Raw genomic sequence first — 20,106 nt, 5'->3', positions numbered from 1 at the left:
GGTAAATTTGGAAATATATCCTCTTAGAGAAGACAGAAGGCACCAATCTCTTCTCTGGCGTGACAGGACTCAAGGAAATGGCCTGAAGTTGTGTCAGGGGAGGTTTAGGGCAGGTATCGGGAAAAGACTGTTTACCCAGAGGGCGGGTAAACAGGTCACCAAGCCTGATAGGGTTCAAGAAGCATTTGAACAATGCTCTCAGGCACAGGGTGTGACTCTTGGGATGTTCTGCACAGATCCAGGAGTTGGATTCGATGATCCCGATGGATCCCTTCCAACTCAGCATATTCTGTCATTCTAAGTTCATAAACTTTCTAGGACTTCAGAATGGACACGGAGTGCTTGACACAGACGATAAAAGCTGTAGTAAATTGCTGGGATATACACTGCTCAAAAGCACTGTGGGGAGATCAAAGTACTCAATTACCTGGAGAGAATTACTCCTGAGTTTTGCCCAAAAGAGATTAGATATTACCTTTTCAATATCAGAAGACATGAAAGAAACTTGGTGGTAGAAAAGTTATCCCCTTGAAATATTACTACAGTCCCTTCTGAAATACAATTAAAATAAACTATACTACAGAAATTTTAACTACAAGGATGTTCACGGTGCCAGAACAGTCTTCGAAAGAACACGAGAAATTGAAACGTTTTTTAAACAAATAATTAGGACAATGTGACTGTAAAAAAAAACCCTGAACCTCAAAAAGCACACAAGGGCTAATTAAGTTGAGAATATTCTTTAATCTTTGTTGAAGAAAATGTAGTTCTACTGAAGAACTACATCTTAAAAGTTTTCTTTTTAATGTATCTAACTAACCTGGGACCAATAAGATGCTTTCTAAATGCTATTTTTGAAAGCTTTATGTAGAATGTATGAGTAATAAAATGTCTGTAAACCCTAACACAATAAATTGCCTTTTTTCCATAATCATCAGGCAGACAGACACACTACATTGTAACATCGATGTCTGGTACAGAAAAAAATTATTATTATTCATAACCAAGATATATCAAGTAAAAAAGCTTTGTATGCTTTGTACAAAACCAAACTGCATGTTTTTATTCAGACTAGCCTGTTTTTAGAGAATTTACTCATTCAAAATGTAAGAAAGAAAATATGTATTAAGCAATTCAAAAATGGCAAAAAACTAATAATTTCAAACAGCCAAGGTAAGGAAGGGAATAATAGAGTCCTAAACCAATATTACATATATACACTATGTATAATGTATTAGTGTAATACCTCAATCTGTTGCAGAATCTTTGTAGTAATTTTTTTACTTGTGAATTCATCTGGTGGAAAGTTAAACTGAGGATGATCATCTCCTTCTGAAAATAATCAAGAGAAAAGTTTTCTTTTATTTTGTTTTCATTAAAATATTTCAGAAGCTCTGCAAAATAACTAAGTTACCTTCTTGAGAAGTCCGTGCTGTGTAAGGGTCACTGGCAACTATATACAAAATTCTAAGCAACTGCAGAACATCTTCTACTCCACAGGAGTTCTGTCCGCTGCCAGCTTTGGCCTGAGGTTGTTCCTTGGCCAAACTAAGGATATCAGAATTTTGAAGAGTAGAAATGGCCCCTTGACTCAATCCAGATTTTGATCCATGTTCACAAAAATCCTGTAAAAAAAAATTGTTAAGAATGAAAACTGCATGTTGGTGTCTTTAGGACTGCATTCCAAGTTGATGATTTGAAAAAATCAAAATGGTTACTGTGCTCAAATGTAACAATTAATCAAACTGCGCATGGTGCAAATCATTATTCAAATGCATTTTAACACAACTACACTTAACAGAAGACGTTAAAATAAAAAGGCAAGAGCAGCAAAACCTAAACTTGATATTGGCTTTTGAATATTCAACTTCCCTATAAATATGATGGCTCTCCCTCCACAAGAATCTTTAAAGCTGCAAAACAAAGCACACAGCCATTCATAATAAAAAAGTTTGGATGCAGACATATACCTTGTATGCAGCTATGAGCTGGGAACAATTTCTGTTTTTCCTAATACTTTTATTAGTGCCGGTTAATTTCCAGTGGCGCAGGAAAGCTGAGTCTGCATTCTTCTGCAGGTAGGTTATCAAGTCATTCTTTGGTAATTCATCAGTGCCAAGGTACTGCTCCACATGCTCTACTGACCAGCAACCCTACAACAGGAACCACCAAATGTTGGTTTTTCCTGATTGTAAAGTCTTTAAGATTTCACATGCAATATATAATGTCTTTCTTAAAGGAGCATGCATTTACAAATATACTCACTAATATTCTTTAAGTAATTGAAAACTGTTAGTTTTTTTTAATGTAGCATTTCAAAAACTGCAATAAGATTTCTTTTGCTTTTATTAAAACAGCCATAAAACACAAAGGCACAGAAGTAGGCCTTACCATTTTTCCACTTTCTTTCTCTTTATCAGAATCCTTCATTTCTCTGTACATGATTCTAGACATCAAAACAATGAGTTAATATTTCATACTCATAGCACATCCTCTAAATTCTGAGGTTATACAGTGACTTGTTAGATAATATGATGTAAAACAGCAACAGCAGCTGCTCTTTGCTGCACAAAACATCTGGGACACCCAGTGGCAGCAAAGTTCTTAAGCTCTATTTTCATGATGTTGGTATTTATCTTGCAAAGTATTTAATTTATGTTTCCTTAAGTGAGACTTGAGTAATCAAACAACCTTCATCGTGCCAATTTCCCAAGCCGTCTTTAGATTCTTCACTACACACGCACCAACTCTTTAAAATTTTTAAGTCCTAGGGAAGCTTACTGTGCATTAACTTAGAAGATTACAACTATTTCTCATGTTTTCTAACTAGAAAATAGTTTGTTACAGCATGCAATTTTTGACAGAAGGCAACTCAGACAATAGGTGCAACATATAAGCACTGATGAAATCTGAAATACAGTTAAAAATACTGCACCCCTCCTTATTGCAGTTGTCACCTTCATAGGCATTATTCTTCTAGTATGACAGAAGGGGTAGTAAATGAAAAACACCATCATACAGTCTCACAATTTCTGTCTATTGCTGTAAAGCTAGTAAGGTCAAATTAACATCGAGAGAATAGTTAAGGTTGGAAGGGCCCTCAAACATCACGCTTAAATAGAATTTCCTGTATTTCAATTTGAGCCTTTTTTCTTCTTCTCCTTTCACATGTCACAACAAACAAAAGTCCATACTCTGCCTTCCCTATATCCTCCCATCAGGTATTCATACACATTGGTAAGAGCCCACAAGTCTTTTTTCCTCCAGGCTAGACAAATCCAGATCTCTCAGAATCTTTTTTGTACGACAGAAGCAATAAGCCTTTTAATCGTCCTAGCAGCCCCTTGCTAGACTCAGTCATGTCCATGTCTCTCTGGTACTGAGGAGCCATAGCTGGGTTATATGTAACTGGGATATAGCACTGCAGGTGTGTCTCACCAGTGCTGAGCAGATGGGGAAGATCACCTCACTCAACCTTCCTAATGCAGCCCAGGGTGCTGTTGATCATCTTTGCTCTTGGGGTCCATAGCTGGCTCATGCCACCCAACTTTACGTCCACCTGGACCCTCAGGGCCTTTTTCAACAACCTCCTTTCCAGCCAGCTGACCCCCAGCCTGAACCAGCACAAGCAGATTTTTCCCCAGCTGACAGACTTTACATCTCCCTTTGTGAAATGTCACAAAGCTTCTGTCTCCCCATTTCTCCAGCATGATGACGTCTCTTGGAACGGCAGCACAACCATCTGCTCCAACAGGGACTCCTCCCCAGTTTTGTTTTGCCTGCAAGCTGATGGTCTGCTCTGTCCCATCATACAGTCCACTAATATGGATGTTTAAACTATCCTGGACCCAGTATCAACCCTTGGGGTACAACAAGGACCTTTACACCAAGGACCACAACCATCTGAGCCTGGCAGTTCAGGGGTTTTTCAGACACTATCTAGTCCATGCTTTCTAAGTTTGTCAGTGAGAGAGAAAGCGTTGAAAGCCTTCCTAAAGTCGAGGAAAATAACATCTGCTGCTTTCTTCTCATCCACTGAGCCAGGCATATAGTAGAAGGCTATAATGCTGGTTAAGCATGATGTTCTCTTCATAAATCCATGCCACATACTTCCCATCACCTCCATATCCTTCATTGTTTGAAAATGGTTTCCAGGACTATCTCTATCACCTTTCCAGGGATTAAAGAGTGACCAGTTTGTAGTTTCCTAGATCCTTCCTGCTTTTGTGGGAGGCAGGAATGAGACTTCCTTTTCTCCAGTCCTCAGAAGTATCTCCCAATCCTCATGACCTTCCAAAGATAATAAAGAGTGGCCAGCTCCTCTGGGTACATTCCATGGGGTCCCATGGACTTATGTGTCGAGTCAGTGTTCACTAACCTTTTGCCATTCACATCTCACCAGATTCAACTCCAGATGTGCTCTGGCTTTCCTAATGCTCTACCTTCAAGCTGGGACAACTGAGATTCCTCCTAGATAACTTGACCCATCTTCCACTCCTTGCATGCTTCCCTTTCACACTTTTTTGTTCACCCACGCAGGTCTCCTACTGACTCTGCCTGACTTCCTACATATTGGGATGGACTGTCCTTGAGTCTGGAGAACATGATCCTTGAAAAAAAAAAATCAGTCAACTCTCCTGGACTTCTCTTTTCGCTAGGACTATAACCCCATGGGATTTTTCCAAGCAGATCCCTAAAGATTATGATTTTTTTCTTTGGTTTTTCAGGCACAGCAATAGTTTTAAAACCAGTAATAACATCCTGACACAAACACAAAAAGAAAATTAATTCTAGCATTGCTTATCACAAAGGAGTTAAAAAATTAACATTGTTTCCCATCCATTTCCTAATCAGTCAGTGTTCTCCACACAGAATAATGAACTGGTAAGCTTACGTGTATGTTGGCTCCCAAATACGTCTAAGTTTGTCAGATTTCACACTGCCATTACAGGAAAGCTGTAACAATTTCTGTACATAGTAAAAGATGGTAGATCGAAAGTTCGTTAGGGGCAGTTCTACTTCTCGAGTTGTTCCAAGACCTGAAACTTTCAAGGTAAGTGCTAAACGTGGCGAAGGCATGCACTCAACCTCTTCCAGCAGTTCTGAATGAGGTGTACCTGCAAAAATTATTTGACAACCCTTAATACAAAATATATAATGCATGACAAGGTGGCTTAAACACCAATAACATGGTTCAATAAGGAAGTGCAATGACTTATTGCACACATGCCAAAGAGACGAGACTGAGTTCTAACTATGAAGTAAATTATGATTGAAGAATTTCTTTATGGGAGTAAAATTAACAGGAATTTCTGAAATGCCTATTGATCCCTGCATCTTGGTAACACCTCCTTAGATATTATCACAGCACATGCATTCTTCTTTTCATACACAGTATCTTCCTTTCAGTTCTTCAAAATAAGCAGTGGCTTATTTGCACATATGCTAAAACCTACTTATTCCTCTCTGTAACGAACGTTGAGTATATCCACAGTGCTGAACAAGAATGATCTAAAGAGCCAAGGAGCAAAATCAGGTGCTGTGCTGCTGATCGTTCACACTGCTTCATCACTGCATTACCCTTCCCCTGCCTTGGCTTTGCACTGTTTCAGCACGCCCTCTCCAAAGCTATTCTGTGTAGCTTTAACACAGTTAAGTCCCTGTAGTGGAACCAGACATATCAAGGTATTTATCACATCTTTATCATATCAAGAGATTTTATCATTTATCATGCTTATTTTACACAGCACTTAATTTACTTTTCCCTCAATAATGCTTAGACCTGCAGAGGTAGATGAAACTCTCATTTAAGCAAAGAAAAGCCACACAGCCGCAAGAGCTGTACTGGTTAGTAGTGATAGGATCCCCAGATGCAGTGGGCCCTTAACAGTGAATCTCCACCCTAAAGTCAGATTAAGCATCACATATCTTGTCAGCATACCTGGTGGAGGGATTTCTAGGTCAGTTGTCTGTTGCACATTAGTACGACCAGGCCTTGGGTCAAAAGCAGGAACCAAAGCAGAAAACTGCCGTTTCAATACATAATCATCATCCCATGTTCTTCTACGGCCTCCTTTGGTTTCATACTCCTCTTCTTCCTAAAAAAAAAAAAAAACAACAAACCCAAACAAAACAAAAAACCCAAAAACCCTAGTTGTTTTTTTGATTCTTCTAAAGAGAATAATTTTATTTAAAAATTGTAAGTTTATGAATACAAACAGTCACAAACTAAACTGCAACTCTACTCAGCTCTGGTAAGGCTGCATCTGGAGTGCTGTTTCCAGTTCTGGTCTCCTCAGTCAGGAGAGACATGGAGCTCCTGGAGAGGGCCTAGACAAAGCTACAGATATGACATAGGGACTGGAGCATCTCTCTTATGAGGAAAGCCTGGGGGAGATGGGCCTGTTCAGCCTCAAGAAGAGTCATCTGGGAAGGGACCTCATCACTGTCTGAAGACAGTGTCAAGAAGATGGATCCAGGCTCTTCCCAGTGGTGCCAAGCAATAGGACAAGAGGCAGAAACTGATGCACAGGAAGTTCCACCTGCACGAGTAAGAATTTTACTGTGTGAGTGATCACACACTGAGACCGGTTGCCCAGAGAAGTTGTGGAGTCTCCCTCACTGGAGATACTCGAGAACCATCTGGACACAATCCTGTGCCATGTGCTCTAGGACGACCCTGTTTGAGCAGGGAGGTTGGAGCAGATGACCCACTGCAGCTCTTATCAACCTTACCCATTCCATCATTTCATTATGTCTTCATTATGTTAATTTTCTCTATAAAATCAACATAAAATAAATCAAAGCTGGCACATATAGTTCCACTTAACTGGTCAAGCAGGAATCAAAATTATCAAACCCACAGAAATTAACATAAATGGACTAACCCTAAAACAGGTGTATTTATAGTTTCTGGAAAGAATTAAAGTTTCCATGAAGCACCAGAACACAGGAAAATACAGAGTACTGAAGACCAGCAAAGCTGGTGTAGGTATTTTGTGTATTCCACAAACTTTGTAATACCAGAGGTTCAAATATACCCAGTGATGTCAAAACAAACAAATTAATTTTTTTGAAAACAAGAAGCACTTTTTTCCAAAGTGTATACATATATTGATACATAACGTATACACATTTTATCCAGAGATTAAATCAAATATCAAAATACTAGAACTATTTTGGTGGGGAAAAGTACCTAATTTTCAATAAGCTTTAACAAGTATTAATTGCTTATGAATTTTCTACAACAAGCTTTTAATCTGTTCAACTCCTCATTGAGAAGAATTACATGGTATATCAAAGGGAATAGTACTGGAACCCAAGAAAGAAAAATTTTCTTTTCCAGACCTGCTTCTTGCTGTATAATCTCAAGCCAAGTCTACTTTAGCTACTTCTGCTGCTTCCCATGAACAATAGTAACTCCATTTAATAATTTTTTTAATTATTCAACATTGTACAAACTAAAGTTACTGCTTGCATTGTAGATCCACTTAAGTAGTACTGGCTTGGTTTTTTCCTAACTTTGTACCTTTGTGGAGAAGGTGAAAAAAGATGTTTAGTAATGTACTTGAGTTTCTCTTAAAAGCATAATTACAGTAAGTTAAAACGCTAAATATTTTGGTTCAAATGAAATAAATATTTACATATTAATTACAAGATGAAGTTTCTGTAATTCCATAAAACAGTATTTATATTTATTCTGTAAAACATAAAATTAGCATTAGTGAAGCCTTATATTTTTCCTCTTAGATTTTGCAATATTCATGAAGGCCAAGCATTATTCATACCAATAAAGAACAACCAAATGAAAAGCCAGAACTCTTGACAGTGTAAGCAAGAACCATGTGAACTACCATGCTGGGTTTTGTTTTACCCCCATCCCATTGTTTTTTTTGTTGGGGTTTTGGGGATTTTTTTGAGAAGCGAGAGATTTCCCCTGGCAAACTTTTGCTTCATACAGGCCTATAGTTAAACACATGCCAGAACTGAATCATTACAAAATACAGCAGCGTATCCACAAAGTTATATCATTTCATCAGCCTGTGAACTATCAGTTCTACTGATCCATCATTTCTACTGTCTTGTCAACTTGTTCCCAGCCTGGTTTTAAAACATTAATTCTGACCCATAAGGTCTCGGGTATCCTGGTGTTTAAAAACACTTTTCTTGTGTTTTTGACTACATGCAAGAAATGAAGTAAATCTAAATAAATGTGTTTTAATTAATGGAGATATTATAGCTAGGACTTCCTATTGCAAAAAAAAAAATCTGTGGATTTTTAATGCAGCTGTTAATCAATTAAGACACTACCTATGCTAACTATACCATACCATAACTTCTTCATATTCTTGATCTTCTTGGTTATCATCTTCATTTTCATCATCTTCTTCATCTGGTTCAGGTAGATCCTCATCATCATCTAACTCTGCCAACAGAGTACTAGCTCGGCAGCTATCAAGAAAATCTATAACACACACATATATATATATTTACATACAGAGCAAAAGCCAAGTATAACTTTTAAAGCAGAATTTTTAAAATTAAAGAACCACAGCATTGGAAAGAGTGAAAAAGCAAATCTTACTTAAACCAGAAAGAGAAAACTAAAACATTGCCTATTGCATAACAGGAATAAAAGCTGTGATAAAAGCATATACCTGTTAAAAAGTCCAGGGATCTAGTCAATAACTATAAAAGCACTTACTATTGGTAAAAGTGATCAGCAAGAGTGATCAGTTTCTCATTTGCTTATAGTATTTTATAATTACACTTACTTTAGATTACAAAAGATCACCAAAAATGGTGTACAAATGCGTATTATCTGTTTCTATGTCTCAATAATTTAAAAACAGGTGAGTGATGTAATTTCCACAAAAAATGTGTGGTTTAGACCTTAATTTACAATATAAAGGACATGTAAGATAAACATTTAAGAGTGGTATTTTAAAGATTCAATTGCTAATTAATTACTGTAACAAGAAGTTGAAGGCCAAGTTCCATTTTACTCACTTAGCACTAAGACTTAAAAAACAACCTCCCAAAACCAGAAAGGAAGTTCACAGCAATCCAAGTGGACTGGGATGAAGCTCTGAACTTCTACACTTTTCTATGCACATAGAAACTATTTATACCACCCAAACACCCTTTGTATTGTTGCTACCACCCCTATTGATACTTGAATGCACTCTATTTGCTCAGTTGTTGGTGATATAATTTAAGACTTGTCACACAATCAAAACATCAAATTAGACTTAATTAAAAGAGCAAAGGGAAACAGTATACGCAGATATATTAATCAACTGCCTCCAAGCAGCTCAATTCCAATACCCATTGAAACTACCAGAAATTTTTCAAGCAATTTCAATAGGCAACAAAATAGAACACAACCTTAATTGAACAATATTTTAAATAAATCAAGTATCTTTTCTTTCAAGAATATCTCACAGTTCAATAAACTTTACAGTAGGGAGTATTTTCCCATATCCATCCCAAGTTTTTCTTGACTTCATTTTATCAGCTCGATTCCTGTGTATTACCGACCGAGTTATCTAAATCTTCTCTCACTGTATTCATACGCCTCAAGTAACTTCTGTCCTAAAGTCTATTTCTAAGGTATAGCATTCACAGAACTCTGGATCTGTTTGTAAATCATGTAATTTCATTCTTCCTGTCAATTTTTGTATTTTTTTCAATTTTTTTGCAATTACTATGATGGTATTGAGATACCTGGAAGCTATTTTAAGGGTACAATGTGCCTAATACAAGGTACATCAGACTGTGCATGTAGCATGCCTATACAACGCAACAAAAAATAACATTTTGACTGTAATTAGAAGTACATACCCAAACTACATTAGGAACTAAACTTGAGGAGGGAAAATATTCAAGTGCCTAGATAAATTATACCATAAATAATAGTAATATAGGATAGAAACTGTTGAAAATAAAGATTTGAGAACAGAAGGAAATACTACGTTAACATTATTTTACTTACTGCCTTACAGAACTAGTAACACATGAACAGCTCAACTTTCAAATACTTTTCAGTAAGTAAACTACTATATGAGAAAATCATAACAATGGGATAAAAGGAAAAGTCATTAATGGGAAGTCTAATGCTTATGTTCATTTAAAAATGAAACTTACCATATAAAGAATATTCTGCCTCCTGCCCTGTATCGCTCTCACTAGATGTTGATGTTAGGCTAGTAGTTAGAGTATTACTAAGCGACTGACCAACAGATAAAACTGTAGTTGCTGTAGCTACATTGCTGCTGCTAGTAACACTGGATGTAGACATGGTCACTGTTGATGTGGTACCAGTTGTAGTCAGATTAGGAAAACTTTGGGCACCCATAAGAGGAGAAGCTATAGATAAAGATATGGTAAGATAAAATAAATGATTTGATGACTTGAAGAGTACAACTTACATGCATGACTCCTGTGTTGAAAAATATATTTGGGGCTGAAAAATTATCAGTGTGTTATTTTATAATAAAGAGCAACAGACTATAAAGGGGAAGGGTTTCCCAATGCAAAAGTGCATCTTACAACATAGATGCCCACTTCTGAGCTTATTCCCTTGCAAACATTTAAGATAAATAATTTTATCAAATAAAGCCCCAAAATCCCACTATAAATCTGAAATTACTTAATTTCATTTTCAACATATGTAAAGAATTTCTGAAATCTGTTACTCCAACATTGTGATCTGTCTTTAAATCTAAAATGAAATTTAACATCTAAATTATCGTATTATATAGTGCAAACAAGTTAACTACATATATAAGTGAATTGGGAAGAGAACATATTAAAACAAATGTGAAACTTGTGATGAATATGCACTTTTTCAAGGTTCTTAAATCAGCTCTGACTTGTTATTTTTCACACAACTACTAAAATATATGTTCATCACAGTCAACAAGCCTGAACTGACAGCACTGTGAAATGTATGACTTAAGTTGGATGATTTATAGAAATAGTTTTCAGAATAAGCAAGCAACAACTAAAAAGTTACCTTACTGTACATTCAATAAAACAGTAAATGCATTTTAGTTAACAACTGAAACAAGACTGAATTCACTGTAGACTCAACAGAAAGAACTTCAGTAGTGTGCATAACTGAGTATAAGTTATACCTATGTGCAACTACACATTTAGAATCCAGTCTGCAAAACTTGTTCTCACATGCTTATCTTTAAACAAGGAGATTAATCACAAGTTTGGAGAGAAAAATTTGAGAGGTCATCTATACTAAGAATTTAAGCCTTAGGTTTTTCAATCTACTTTTTCTAAACTTTATCAAATGTAAGTTTTGCAGTTTTAAAAGAAACATTTTCATTATTGCCATTTATGTAAACTGAGACACTGCTTTCTTAAAAAAAAAAAACAAAACAAACACCTCTGCATTTCATATTATTATCACCAAAGTTTGCAAAGGTTACTACTCTTGAAGAAGGATATAACAAAGCTTCTTCCCCTAACGGCATTTGGCAACTTTTTGTGAAAAATAAATGTTACTGTTTCTGCTTTCCTTCTCTGTTACATACAGCTACTACACACATCCCAGCCCCTTAAGAACATACCTAACATTCTGCAAATAAAAATGTAACAATGCAGGGAGGGTATGAAACACTAGTGTAATAATGAGGGAAAGTGCAAATTTTAAATTTAGAGTTGTTAATAAGCTTATGTTCTTCTCTATGAAAGCACGAAAATGAAAAACCAGTTTCTCTTTTGTTGTTCAAGAGCTTGAAAATACATTGTTCAGTATTCACATCTTTTACCCTCTGCTAATTAATAACAGCAAACTCTCTGCTGTTACAATAAACAGAAAAAGATATTAAGCATCAGCATTCTGTTTGCTCTGAATTCAAGAGCAAATTGAAACCGGCTACCCTAGCTACCACTTAGCTTCTGGCAAATAGTGATGTTTTCAATGGAACCAGTACAGCAAGTCCAGAAAGACTTACATCACTAACAATGATTTCAGTCTTGACTTTTGGGGTGTTGGGTTGTTGTGCATGGTTTGTTTGATTGTGGGGGTTTTTTGTTTGGTTTGGTTGGTATTTAGTTTGGTTGGTTGGGTTTTTTTAACCTGAACAGGCTAAAAATCCCCAAAAATAAATAAATTAAAAAAAAAAAAAAAATCAAGCTTTTTACAATGCTCTAATTGAACTCTGGTGAGATTGCTCAAATTTAGTCTCTGATCTCTTTTAGCAATATGAGTTAACATTTACAGTTTCTATTCATATAAAAAGTATAAACCAAAATAATTCCTACATGAAAGATAATAGAATGTATGGCTATTTTTATCACAGAATTAAATTTTTAAGTTGCCCCGTTCTTATTTCTAACTTTTGCACTGTATGGTATCAAACATCCATGAAATCTTATATATGCTGTTGAAATATTTTACCATGTTTTTCAAAGGTGGTCTCTTTTCTCTCCCCTCAATACAAAAGTACTTCAGAAGCAGAGCCACTATCTGTCTAAAAGGGGATCGTTTACTGGCAAGCTTTCTTTGAGTATCTTATTTACATTTTTATTGCAGGTTGTGAAAGACTTTCTGCCCCACCCCTAGTATCACAACATGAATGTAAAAAAAAAAAAAATCAACAACATTAAAAAAAAAATCCCCCCCAACAAAAAAAGAGAACATTCAGTATTTAAAAACATTTAAAAATGCTAAAAGCAAACACCACATTTCTAAATAAGGAAGCATAGAATCATAGAATTGTTAAGGTTGGAAGAGACTTCCAAGACTGAATCCAACTGTTAGCCCAGCACTGCCATGTTCACTGCTAAACCATATTCCCAGGTGCCACATCTACACAACTTCTGATCACTTTTAGGGACGGTGATTCCATCACTGCTTTGGGCCACCCATTCCAGCACCTGACCATGATTTCAGTGAAGAAATTTTTCCTAGTATCTAATCTAAACCTCCCCTGTCACTTCTTACCTGAGAAGAGAGGCTGCCCCCCACCTCATTACAACTTCCTTTCAGGCAGTTGTAGAGAGCAATAATGCCTGAACCTCCTTTTCTCCAGGCTAAAAAACCCTCAGCCACTCCAACCCTTCACCAGCTACACTAACAACCATGACAAGCATGAAAGCTTAACAAGAAATTTATGTTTTTTCTAGCTTGGGTAATTTCACTTTTTCTAACTTGCCTACCTCATGAAATGCAGTTCTCTGGTTAAAATACTATCACCATCAGAGAACAAAATACCTGACAAGTAACAACTTTGATGGGAGCACGCTCAAAAAAGAGTGAACTCGCAACAAGCAGGTTTACAACTTACCTTGCTAATACCTTGATCCTACATAAAATCTGAGAACATGCAAATGTTTAAGCATGTATATGTCGTTTAAAACAGTTAACTACAAACTTCCTTACATTTAATGCACCTGAACAGTTCACTGAATCTAAGCCTTAATGACCATACCATCTCTAGAAAACACACAGTATTAGAGTACATTATATTATGTAGCTTGACAGAATCAGGAATCTGCTAACATTTCATTATACTGTAGTTCTTTTTCCTTTGTACTGTGTTCTTAGCTCCTATACTCAGACACTTCACAATATGCATAAACTGCCCTTCCTGAGGAAAATGGAAATATAATAGAAATTGGCATGTATAAGGTGAATATGCAAAATCTACACAGAGCAGAAAGCCTAAGTACCTGACATTAGCTACTGTTGCTAGACTTCCAACTTCTTGGTCTAAACCATACCCTCTTCTTAAACCTGTAATGGACATCAATTTCAAATTTCTTTCTATTTGATGGGTACCACAGTGTAATCTGACATCACAGGGCAATGTAACACTTTTCAGCTGACAGGAACTCTGAGTCCTTCAAGAGTTCTACAGGTATACAAAAGGTCAAGGCTGCTCTAAGTACATTTCTCTGTTAGGCCAACACAATCCAAACTTAAGTGTAACAAAAGCCAAAGAAACAAAATCCTCAACTAAAAATAAAAATTGCTTACTTACTTGCAGTACTCACAACATTTCTTCCCAAAGTATTAGTATTGTTATCACTGCTACTCCGGCTTAAATTCATGTTGTTTGTGGCATTGGTACGTGCTATGTTTGCCACTCTTCGTACAAAGGACTCCAGGCTAGAAGTTTCTCGAGATGATAAGTTCGGAACACTTGCACTGGAGCTCATGGGTGCCCCAGCAGCCAACAAAGAACTGACTGAGAGTCTGTTACTCGCCGAAGAGCTTAGAGGTCGTTGGGAAGCTGCTTCTTTATTAGTCAGTTCGGAGACTGAACTCACGTCAGGAGAGCTTACGCTAACAATTCCCATGGATATAGCACTGGACTCCCCAGGAGTACGTATTGAGTTATCAGGACCTAACTTCCTCTCTGCATTTTCGTTTCCCATGTCCGCTGTTAAGGTGCTGGTGCTCGCACTGGAAGATGACCCTATATCAGCCTGAGGCACACTATCAGCGGAAGACAGAACAACAATTGGTTCATGGACGTCAGTGCCTGAAACTATATTTTGCTCCAATACGCTTTCTGATCTCCGCTCCATTTTGGTCGAGCCCAAGCTGATGTCGCTGCTACTTGCCACGCTACACACAGAACTGCTGCTTCCTTTTCTACTTGAGGAGCCTGCAGCAGCAGTCGTCTTGTCTGGACAGTTGTTTTTCACCAAGCTGCTCCATGACTGCGTTGTGCCTGAAACAGTGGATGAAACAGGTTTGGGTGATGCCGCTGAGTCAGGGTCGTACCCTGGCGCAAGCTTGAGGTCAAACTTTCCTTCTGCGCCCATACGGTAAGAGTTAGAGCCACCAGCATCCCAGGTGACATCAATCCAGCCTGGAAAGGGACAGGAGTTTGTGAGATCCAGCAGAAAGCAGACAGGAGGCGTGTCAGACAGTAGCTCCACAATGTGGGATCAGCTTCTCATTAGGGCTCTATGTCTGAATCAATGAAATCACTAAGTGACCCTTACAGCCAATTAAAAAATAAGTATTTAAATATAAACAATTTAGTATTTTGCAATGTTGTCAATTTAGAGGCTGCTCATTTTTGCCACCTTCATCTTCAGGGTCACAGAATCCAGCTGAAAATAAAGTTTTCTTCAGGAAGGAACCTGACCTACTAGGATCTCTCAAAATTTTATTAGCATTTATCAAAATTGGATTCTCTAATAACAGAAATGTATATTAAAATGTATTGTAACTTTGTTAGTATCTACCAAGAAGCTGTAATTATTACAAGGACATTCAGTAACATTTTTCTTTGTTGGATGCTTGTGGATAAGCATATTTACCCAACAGAAGACATGTTAAGAAACTACTGAGTTTGAGATTTCTTATTCTTAAAGTGAAAGAATTAATTTACTGATACACAGCTTTTTAGTTCAGCAAGTTATACTGACTCAAACATTCCTTATTCATAAAAAAAGTCTTATGGCAGTCAGGTAAGGGCTACTTCAAGTAAAATTTCAGGGTTGCAAAGAGAATGTGTTTCATAGAAAAAAAACTAGCCTGGGACCAGAACAAAACTCCAAAGCAATGCTACTCTTCAGTTCCTTTATTAAATTATTATTTTGAGTAGCAGAATTTCTTAAGAGTTAAATATAATAAATCTGCAATAATGAGGGTAACATGCAAAATTTAGCTAACTAGGGCAGAAATGGGGGCAAAATTTATTTTTACTTGTCTAAATATGTACCATGATCTAAGAGTCACCTAAAAAATCCCTTCTAGTATTTCTCACTTAACTGCAACAAATGTTGATGTAACTATTTTAATTGATACACATTTCCTTCAAGAATGAAATCCCTAAAGTTTAGTCTACTTCTGCAATCTCAGACAAAGTCAAAACAAGTATCAGGTCCAGATACACACATACTTTTCTTTATTAAAACAGAAGAGAGCTAATATCAAGTAAAATAATCGTTTATTACTGTCAGGTGCACCTTCAGCTTTCAAATACCCAAAAGTCAATACTCCTAGACTGAAACAGATGATCACAGGCAATTTGCTATTTAGAAATATCACTCTGGAGAAAAAGTAGTTAAAAATGGATAAAGTTTTAAGATATGATAAGCAGACATCTCATCCCCAAATGAGCAGGTTTAGATCATGTTATTCTTGTATGATTTAGTTCCTTCTTCATGAGCTATAGCTGAGTAGCTTCATGTCACTAAACCTTTGAAGGATAAAATTGTGACGCAAATCTGAATTTTTTTCTTCTACAATTTATTTGCCTTTTTTATCAAATACAAAAAACTGCTCCATACTGTAGTTCGAGAGTATATTTTTTCCCTTTTATGAATATCTGAACCTGGTATTTTTTTTCAAAGCATAACTAAATAACTGTTTTTGTTTTGTATAGTTCCTTTCCCTAAAGTATTAATTACAAGCGGTTTTAAATCGGAACAAATTTTAAGTACGTATTATGTACTCAGAGTTGTACTGCTCCATCATTAGAGGCCTAAAACAACATAAAATTTGTCTAAAATTGTGAACAAAGACCAAAAAAGTAAATGAGATACTATTTTCAAGATTCTATATGAAAGAAAGCTGGGACACGAATGAGATGGTTTGCATCACCATTTGATAAATGAACCTCAATTTCACCTATGGTTAAGTGGGAAAGTTTTACTGGAACATAGGAATAAAACCACTGATTTGGTAGAATACTACTCACCAATAACACCTCAGATCTTCACAATTATAATGTAGCTATGGATATTGTTGCATCTGATAAAAATACATGGATGATTGAAGACTTCCCTACAAGCTATACTGAACATCTTAAATAAAGTTCAGTTTCAAATCATTTTAAGAGACTGTGTTTTGGACTTCTCCATGTTTGAAAGCTGACACCTCAATAAACTACAAGAAACTTTCAAGTCTGACAAAGAATGAACCTAAGAGTGGCTGAAGGTGCTTCAGAAACAAGGCAAGTCTTATACACCTCAAAATAGGGGGAAGAGAAGGGAAAAGGTAGAAAGTATGTTCAGCTGACAAGATCATCACCTCCCCTGGAGCCTCTTCAATAACTTAACTTTTACTGAGCACTGACTTCCGTGGGTGTTGCAGGGTTTATTTTGCTCCTTAAGTTAATAAATTTTCATGCTTTAACTAAAAAAAAAAAACTTGATCCCAAAGAAGCTTGCAAGGTAGGAAAGGTATAGGATATAACAAAAGTCAAGAAAAATATTGCAAATGCTCAGCTGGAAGAAATGAAGAAGTTAATCATAGATTTTGCAGGCCCAAAGCTTAATTTATCAGCTTGCATCACTCACCTTCATATACTTCGTAACAAATGTCTAAATAAGTTTCATATTTTAATAACAGTTTAGTGTTTTAATTAACCAAAGTTGTATAAAAGTTTCCTTTACAGCAAGAATTTTTTTCATGCGTTCAAATGGAATTTCACAGATGGACCCCAACAACTGTAGTATTTTAAGCTTCTTCCCTCCAAAGTATTTAAAACTTTTATCAACTTTATCAAGACATTACAAAAGAAATACTTTAACACTACCCATTCTGCATGATCTAATGCAACAGACATTTATAAATTCAGGCAACTCATGCTCACCATTATGCAGTTCTCCTGTAACAGTGCCTTCACCCTGTGGGCTTCCATCCTGATCTCTCCATTTCCAATCAATTCCTCTGATTACACGAGCTCCTGGAACCATGTATTTTAACACCTGAGAACGGACTAGACGTCGCTGCCTTCTCAGATTTGCTTCAGCTTCTTTAGCAGCTTTTCCTACAAGAAATGTAAGTTGAAAAGACTTGAAAGTATTGAATGGGCAATAATTTTGAGCTTATTTCTAAGCAAGTTCAACTGCACAAGTTAACCTCCTTTTTTACACTGATTTTTATGTTGTATGCTCATTAGCATTTTAAAGGAGCAAATAGGATATACACATTATTTTTCTTACCCAGCTGATCTTCACATACTCCATTCACAGTGCCATAAAGTTCAAATCCAGACAGGGAGAGGTAGTGTGTTTGCCCACTGGCATTCTTTCCCATCTGTTTTATTCTAACATGTCTCCAACCTTGTTTCTCATCTTTTGGAGGATCTAAAGGCCATGTTGCTGTAGACCTTTAAGTTTATTAGAAAGGGGTGTTGGCAGGTAGCAGGGAAAAAAGAAAAGGCAAAACCAAAAAACCTTAGTACCAAAGCAAAAAAACCCACAGTGCTGATCATGTATGCATATTACAAGATATATAAACCTAATAACACCAGGGTCAAACTTTGGATGAGTGTTGGTGTTACAATTTTGTCAAAAAATAAAATGCAAAATTCATAGTGATAGAAAAGCACAAATGCCATTATGTGAAACACACTGAGAACCTATGAATCACTTGTTCTCCAGCCCATCCTTGATAATTTGTCACCTACCCCTTCTTTAGATAGATATATTATTACAACCACAGTACAAATTAAATTAGCCCACAGTCAAGTATGTTTTTAACTGCGCACAGTTTTATGAAAAGTGATAAAATACACTGACATACCCTGGTTCATTGAGACTACAGTCATCAACATGAGTATACAAAGTAGTCCAGTTCTGTCCATCCTTAGATACCTGGAAAACCCAATTTCTGAGAGCAGATCGTCCATAACCTCGAGCATGACGTAATGTGTATGCTGATGGTATAACCCAAAGGCCAAGATCTATGGCAAACCAAGCATTCTTATCATCATTAGTGTGACAATTGAGAGCTGAACTGTCACGGCTCAGGATGTCTTCCAAACGACCGTAAGGCAGATTTCTTCCTTCTGAGGATGTAACCACTACTAATCCATAGGCTGCTGGATTTACCCACTCATATGCAGTTCTGTATCAAAAAAGAGAAATGTACTGTTCAATTATTACTTAAAAAAACTGGTTTCAGCAACATTTGACATTTACTGTAAATTGTGTATAAAGTTTATCACAAACCAAAATCATCAATATAATTTTAGGTAATTAGATAACTTTAGATATGTTCCAAACATCACTTTGTTTGGGTTTTATAAAACACTGTAGCAAAAGGAAAAAAAACAAACCCAAACCAACAAAATCACACAGAACCATGGCAAGCAAAAACAAAGACCCAAATTTACCCACTACTTCACCTTCTTAGGGAAGCATACAAACAAATTCTCAACACAAGTGACTCATATTTTTCTATTATTTAAGCAGATCCAGAAGAAATGTAATTCTGTGATTAAAAGATAACTCCCACTTCTAAGAAAAAAACAAATTCCATTTCATTATGAATTCTTTGTCCCCATCCTGCCTCATGGATTATGGTTTATTGTGTCTGACTTTAAAATATCTAGCTTTGGAAAACTCACTTTGCATTTGTTCCAATCCAGTAAATAATTCCATTTTCATCAAAATCATGTTGATGCCTGAACACAAATGTTTGGCCTTCTCGTAGTTTACGTACAAAAACAAATGAAGCCCTGTCAAAGTCGTACCATTGCTTTGCTACCTACATATGAAAGAAAAGAAATCAAATATTAAAGAAGCAGAATATAACCATTCCTTGTGAACTCTGTGTGTGGTATGTAGCTCACCATTTTCAGGAGGTACTGTTCTAGAGATTCAACAGTTGCCAATGGCTCCATCTTTAGCATTCTACCAGTTCGATCTATTAAAGATGTTTCCCCCGAGGCACGTTCCAAACGAAACCTCAAGCGCCTTGTCAATATCTGAAAGAACAGCTAAACATTAATATAGGCTCTCCTGTTTAGGTTTTGGAATTTTAACAAAACAGTGTATATCACTACAAAGGTTTCAGTGGCCTATCAAGTATCTTTGTTGCACAACTTAAGCACTGTATTCTAATGAAATGCTTTAAAAAGTAATTTCCTAGTACTACCTTTTTTTCCAATTAACCAAACAATCCCTTACTACGACAACCAATGTGTGACTCAATTACACATTCAGCTAACAGCTTCTCACTTTTCCTATGTCTTCATAGCTTTTATTTGTTGACTAGCAAATACAATAATATTGAAACTGAAAATTATTTTCAAAAATACTGAACAGCAACAGTGGTTTTGCAACTTTTTGCAACTATTTCCTAGACATTTTACATGAAAACAGAAATATTTA

General features: G+C 36.4%; 1 protein-coding gene across 11 annotated transcripts in view; it reads right to left on the bottom strand.

Moving 5' to 3' along the window:
• The window catches only part of HECTD1 (HECT domain E3 ubiquitin protein ligase 1), a 63,251-nt gene that overhangs the window by 8,582 nt on the left and 34,563 nt on the right, over positions 1–20,106 (bottom strand). For 6 of the 11 annotated variants that reach the window (XM_032111383.1, XM_032111380.1, XM_032111381.1 and 3 more), the window contains 14 exons: positions 19,566–19,700; positions 19,341–19,480; positions 18,515–18,838; positions 17,932–18,098; positions 17,580–17,756; positions 14,004–14,840; positions 10,147–10,368; positions 8,331–8,464; positions 5,942–6,098; positions 4,895–5,117; positions 2,392–2,446; positions 1,971–2,153; positions 1,415–1,625; positions 1,247–1,332 (listed from right to left, as the gene is read on the bottom strand). In XM_032111383.1, coding sequence (XP_031967274.1) covers positions 1,247–1,332; positions 1,415–1,625; positions 1,971–2,153; positions 2,392–2,446; positions 4,895–5,117; positions 5,942–6,098; positions 8,331–8,464; positions 10,147–10,368; positions 14,004–14,840; positions 17,580–17,756; positions 17,932–18,098; positions 18,515–18,838; positions 19,341–19,480; positions 19,566–19,700 — 3,051 coding nt within the window. The remainder of the gene's footprint in view (positions 1–1,246; positions 1,333–1,414; positions 1,626–1,970; positions 2,154–2,391; positions 2,447–4,894; positions 5,118–5,941; positions 6,099–8,330; positions 8,465–10,146; positions 10,369–14,003; positions 14,841–17,579; positions 17,757–17,931; positions 18,099–18,514; positions 18,839–19,340; positions 19,481–19,565; positions 19,701–20,106) is intronic. The other 5 variants (XM_032111389.1, XM_032111385.1, XM_032111386.1 and 2 more) reach the window with 3 other exon arrangements.

This window comes from Corvus moneduloides, chromosome 6, assembly GCF_009650955.1.
Source record: "Corvus moneduloides isolate bCorMon1 chromosome 6, bCorMon1.pri, whole genome shotgun sequence".
Lineage (NCBI taxonomy): Eukaryota > Metazoa > Chordata > Aves > Passeriformes > Corvidae > Corvus > Corvus moneduloides.
Note: the sequence above shows the minus strand (reverse complement) of the source record. Positions and strands in the feature narration are given on the sequence as shown.